We start from the raw sequence: 6,491 nt of genomic DNA on the forward strand, positions 1-6,491 counted from the left end.
ATGGTACCAGTTAGCTGCTAGCTAACCGTAGCTAACTTGTTTGTCCATTGTTTGGTCTGTGACGTAATAGGTCAACAGGAAAAAGGTCCAATACTAACAAGCTGAAAGGGGGCATATCTCCACCTATCGTAGAGGAGTCGCATATACTTGGCTCAATAAATGGATTCCCCTCCCGTGCTTGTATACTGGGACAAGGACAGTAGTCCAGTTAAACGTCCTAGTCAAGCTGTAACTGGAGCTCCACTTAACTGTGCATGTAAACATACTGAGTGTGCTGTGCAGTGCACCTCAGGGGACGTTTTGGTCCCCAGATTTTGCTGCAGAGTGAGCGCTCTCGACTTACACACTTCTCTTTGGTACAGACAGATGCAGCGGCACAGAGGAGGAAAAACTTTCCACTGCATGGCCCCAAAATAACACTATCTTCTCTTTTCTGCTTGGAGATGGTGAATTTACAGCTCACACATACTTAATATGACAGTCTCTGTTCTTTGTTTGATATTTGCTGTCGGCAAAAATGTTGTTGCACATTTCCAATCCATCGTTAGTGCTGTTAGCTTGTTTATTATGGTACATGAATGCCACTGTCACACTGCATGTCCCGCTGAGCTCTGTTCACACTTTTCACAAATTGTTGTTCACAAATTTTCAAAAACTGATCGTTGAATATTCGTATTGAACACCTAAATCTGATTTTACTGACAGTTGGGTTCAACCCTACTCTTGTTCATAATGGAGTTGACATGGACTACACTGAGGTTTGCTGAAAATTACCAGCTTTTTCTAGAGCTTTCACCCACATCTCACAGCCTTCACCAGCAAATTTAAAGCTGACTGAAACTCTAGACAAAGCTCGTAAAAGTGGATCTTGTATTAAGATTTTTAAACTGCAGCAGCACAAGGACAGACGTGTCCAGATAGATGGAGAAATGAAACAGGAAGCAATAATGAGAGGCACATACGACTAGGAGAGAAAAAAAAAGTAGAAACAGAAACTATAGGAGAGCAAATAAGGACAAGCTATAAGGATGTTTACCCAAAGGTGGTTTTGGTAGTCAAAAAAAAAGAAACTTAATATAGAACAAAAGCTTCTGTTGCATCATATAAACACAGAAGTAAACTTGAGGTTGTGTGTTGCGGTGAATCACAGGGTATTTGTTCTCCTTAAATCCATTTGCATGAAATATTTTGTTAGTCATTCGGAGAAAAACTCAAACTACAGAAAACAAACTGCTTCACCATGACAGAGTCAGGGAACAGGAAACTGTGTTTCTGCAGACAAAAGTCGACCACACTCACTTTGTGTTCGCAGCTTTCACTCGCCTTTGTGCATCAAATAGTTTATGTCACTTCCTGGACAGTATTTTTAGCCTCTTCGTTTCACACTGGAATGAAGTTTAAATGTCACCTGCTGTCAGTCCGGCTTTTCAGTACTAGACAGGTGAGCTCACTGTGATCCACACACACCTGCAGCTGGAGGTTGACATGTGTTTGTTACAATCTCACAGCTCAAACTGAGGCTGTTTATGACACTGAAATGTCTTTACAAGAGAAGAAGTACCAATACGCCAGCTGATCAGTACTGCAAGTCTTATCTGAGAGTCTTATCTGAGACACCACCAAGAAGACCACACATTAATGTCTGTGGAAGGAAGACAGAGCGAGCTGTAACAGACAGGAAGTGTTACCTTGACGGTGGGGTAAGTCTTCCTGTTCTTCTCACTCGAGGCTCCTGGCAGACCGCCATGAGACGGACCTTCACAGCCGTACCTGAACCTGAAGCCGCGCTGGAAGACAGAGGCACAAACGATGTCATGTTAACATCGAGAACACAACCAGCAGACAGATGTGCACATCTTCTGTAGATACACCTGAAGCTTCTCAGTGTTTTACTGCTGCCTCATGTTTCAGATCCTGTCAGCACTTTCTCTCTGCACAGCGTTCGTTTTCATCTCCTGCACAGGTCGATGAGGGGTTAGTTTCTAAATTAAAAAATGGATGGATTTGCAGGCAAAAAGACTCAAAGCAGCTTAAAAAAGAGACTAAATTCTGCATAAATGCACCTGTGGATGTTCAGGTAACATGCAGCCCCACTCTCATTCTCACTGCTGTGGTAGAGACTATGCCGAATACCGAATATCGTTGTTTAGTGTTTCATTAGTTTTTGCAGATGAACACCCTCCAGATTAGTGTTGTCACGGTACCAAAATTGGGACCCCACTGTACGATACCAATGAAAATATCATGGTTCTGAGTAGTATCACGATACCACAGCGAAAATTAGACAGATGTGCCTTTTGTCATTTATAAAAAGATAAATCACTTTTCTATTATAGGCTACATCAATGATATTTCAATGGAATAAATTACTTATTGACTTATTCATACTTAAAAAACAGCATCAATCAGTGATTAACATAGGGGGGATCAAAATAAAATAAATAAATAAAATAAAAATCACTTCACTCCCCTTCCCCTTCACAAGTAACAAAACAGTCCCTAAAGTGCAGTGAGGTTTGTGGGCTGTGAACGGCTCGTTTCTCCTCTGACACGTCACCTGTGTTCGGCTGGCTCGGCTGTTCAGGTACTTTTGGGCAGTCATGACACCAAGAAGAGGATATTGTTGGAGCCGAATTCTCCGTCGCCAGTAAGCCGATGGCCGCCATATTTGACAGGAATGCATTACTGTCTGTGTCTGTGTGACCCCCGTTCAACCCACAATCGGTGGGATTCACCTTTCGTTTCTGCTGCTGGTTGAAATCTGTAGGCTGCTCGCACAGCTGCTGAATGATTTAAGCCTATTTTGCTCGCTCAAAACTATTTTTAGTCGCAAATGCGAGTGCCGTGACGGACGGATCGCCACACTGCCGACATTTTACTCCGCCCTTCAAGGCACGCTGTTTGATTGCGTTATCAAAACACGCCGCTATTATTCGGCCTTGCTTTTAACTTATTGCACAGAATACCGAATGTGTGTTTTTTTGCAATATTCGGCCAAATATATTCGGTTACCGAATATTCGGTGCATCCCTAATGTTTACCCTTCATATTTATCATACTTTATAAACCTGAGAACAACAGAATAATGTATGAGTGATGTAACATGCATAATTAAGCTGAACAGAATCTGTTCAAATATATTTTTTTAAGGGATTAGTTAAAAAAAAGTTAAATGACATACAACCCAACACAGCAACCCTTCCTGCACTGATGGCTCTGAATGTCCAAAGATCCTGATTTAAGTGATTAAGACACTGATGTGATCTTCTTAAAAATACGACGGAGGGATTCAGACTACAATGTACGAACTGGTAGTGTAAGCTGTCGGACTTTCTGAACACCAAAAACACAAATCTCCCTCCAAATATCATCAAACAGATAACAGCCAACAGATAATGGTAGAGTTGAAACTGTCTTTGACTTCATGGGTGCAGGGAGGATGTGGTAACATAATATTTTATGTGTTAAGGTTGTGACTGTTGGCAAGGGCTTGGTGGTTAATCAAATTTCATTTTCAATTACAATGTTGGCTTCCAACAATTCTGAAAACATGATGATCAAGATAAAATGATTATCGTGCCACATTCTTTTTCACAATGATGCTCTCGTTTTGTCTCGTGTTATGAATCCAGTGCTGCACTCTGTGTTGCAATATTGGCGACTTAATGGCTGGATTTAGCAACTATTTAGACTCTCTCATGACTTTATTTCTAAAAAGCGACCAGCGAGGCAGAAAATATATTCAAATATCACAAATCGTACATTTAATGTTCAAGAAAATCCACCCTTTTTATTAAAAGTTCAGGGGCGTTGGTGGCTTAGTGGCAGAGCAGGCGCCCCATGTACAAGGCTGTTGCCACAGCGGCCCGGGTTCGACTCCAGCCTGTGGCCCTTTGCTGCATGTCACTCCCTTTCACGCTTGTCTGTCCTATCACAATAAAGGCTAAAAATGCCCCCCAAAAATATCTTAAAAAAAAAAAAGTTCAATAAATACATGATGTTTCAAAGTCAGTGAGTAACTGTGTTCAATAACTGTGTTCTTGATTTTGGCCAAAATAATTTGCTCTAATAAAGCAGCCAAACATGTGGACATACTGTTTATTTAAATCTAGGGATGCACCAAATATTCGGTAACCGAATATATTTGGCCGAATATTGTAAAAAAGACACATTCGGTATTCGGTGGAATAAGTGAAAAGCAAGGCCGAATAATAGCGGCGTGTTTTGATAACGTAATCAAACAGCATGCGGTGACGGACGGAGTAAAACGTCGGCAGTGTGGCGATATTTTACTCCGTCCGTCACCGCACTCGCATTTGCAACTAAAAATAGTTTTGCACAAGCAAAATAAATCATTCAGCACGCTGTGTGAGTACAGATTTCAACCAGCAGCAGAAACGAAAGGCGAATCCCGCCGGTTGTGGATTGAACGGGGTCACCTGTCAAATACGGCAGCCATAGTGCTCCGCGGCGCAAGATAAGGCTTACCGGCGACGGAGAAGTCCGGCTCCAATAATTTCCTCTTCTTGGCGTCATGACTGCCCAAAAGTACCTGGACAACCGAGCCGTGGCGGCACACAGGTATGTGATGTGATGTGTCAGAGGAGAAACGAGCCATTAACATTTCTCTCTTTGTGGCAGGTAACAGTCCACAAACCTCACTGCACTTTAGGGACTGTTCTTTACTTGTCAGGGGAGGAGGGTGGCTGGTTGATTCTTATTTTATTTATTTATTTTATTTTGATCCCCCCTATGTTAATCACTTATTGATGCTGTTTGCTGTAATTTATTCCATTGAAATATCATTGATGTATTATAGAAAAGTGATTTATCTTTTTATAAATGACAAAAGGCACATCTGCCTCATTTTTGCTTTGGTATCGTGATACTACTCAGAACCATGATATTTTCATTGGTATCGTACCGTGGGTCCCAATTTTGGTACCGTGACAACACTAATCTGGAGGGTGTTCATCTGCAAAAACGAATGAAAAACTAAACAACGGTATTCGGTACTCTGTATTCGGCCAAGCATTTAATTTTATTCAGCTTCGGCTTTGGCCACAAATTTTCATTTCGGTGCATCCCTATTTAAATCACTATTCTTTAAAAAGAATATTTAGTTGCGGGGTGCACAGTAGCTCAGTGGGTAAAGCGGGCATCCAATGTAACAAAACAAGTCCTTGCCATATTGGTCGCTGGCTCAATTTCAAACTGTGACCCTTCGCTGCATGTCATCCCCTCTCTGTCCCCCTTTGACGCCTAATCTTTCCTGTCAAATAAAGCCAAAAAGAATCTTTAGATGATTTAAATTAATGTCTTTGAAGGATTTTCTGTGTTTCATCGATGCTCCACCTCATCTGAAACAAAGAGCACCTGAACTATTCTGAGACAAAATCATTATATTCTTTGAAAATATAATGTTAAGTTCATTAACCTTCAGGGGAAAATGCCATGTCAGTGTTTAAATTGTCATCTACTCACTACATTTATAGCCTGATCAGAGTGTGTCTGATGAATTAATCAGAGCTACACATCACAACGTCAGGAAAAAAGAAAACTTGAGTTTATACAGGCTGAGAAAAATCAAGACTAACAGATCAATCAGTGATTATCAGGAGAGGATGTGAGAGAATAAACTAAGCAACACATGTTGGACCCAACAGAGACCAAAGTTGTTACCAATTTCTTTGGGGAAACACTTTGTTTGTTTATGTAAATATCAGCTGATATAAGATTACTGGATTCTTCAAGAACTCTCAATTATTGATGTTGTTATCAGCTGAACAAAAACCCACCATCAGTCCACGATGCTTTCAGTCCACCTTAAACAACTTTTGCGATTAAAACTTTGAAATGTAAAACTGGGAACTCTTCTTTCATAAAACATTGAAAACATTTTAACACATCTTAAAATGATTCACGTCACTGTGGGTCTCCACATCAATGCAGCGATAGGAGGGCAGGTGAGTTTTACCTGTTTGGGCTGCTCTGTGATCTGCAGGAACGGTCCGTCCACTGAAACCACAAGGAAACAAAATCAGCTTCCACACAAACATTCAGCACTGTTAAATTAATTAATCACAGCTTTATAGAGTCTATTAATCAATTTAATAACAAGCTGATTTTTACACTGGAAAAAAAACATCCCACTCACTACATACTGTAAACAATCAGAACCTTACCTTTCAATACATTTTTTGTTTTTGCATTTTCTGATATATAATTATAATTTTCCTCCTTTATATTGAAAAAATATCTATATCTATCTAGCTATCTTAGATACACAGTGTATATACAGTGGTGTGAAAAAGTGTTTGCCCCCTTCCTGATTTCTTACTTTTTTGCATGTTTTCCACACTTAAATGTTTCAGATCATCAAACAAATTTAAACATTAGTCAAAGATAACACAAGTAAACACAAAATGCAGTTTTTAAATGAAGGGTTTTATTAATGAGGAAGAAAAAAATCCAAAGCTACATGGCCCTGT

General features: G+C 40.2%; 1 protein-coding gene across 1 annotated transcript in view; it reads right to left on the reverse strand.

Moving 5' to 3' along the window:
* Positions 1-6,491, reverse strand: part of nfkb1 (nuclear factor of kappa light polypeptide gene enhancer in B-cells 1) — a 44,251-nt gene that overhangs the window by 28,655 nt on the left and 9,105 nt on the right. Inside the window, exons 4-5 of the mRNA XM_050042812.1 lie at positions 5,978-6,018; positions 1,689-1,787 (exon numbers count right to left, since the gene is read on the reverse strand). Of these exons, the coding sequence (XP_049898769.1) occupies positions 1,689-1,787; positions 5,978-6,018 (140 nt within the window). The remainder of the gene's footprint in view (positions 1-1,688; positions 1,788-5,977; positions 6,019-6,491) is intronic.

Source organism: Epinephelus moara, chromosome 4 (genome assembly GCF_006386435.1).
Source record: "Epinephelus moara isolate mb chromosome 4, YSFRI_EMoa_1.0, whole genome shotgun sequence".
Lineage (NCBI taxonomy): Eukaryota > Metazoa > Chordata > Actinopteri > Perciformes > Serranidae > Epinephelus > Epinephelus moara.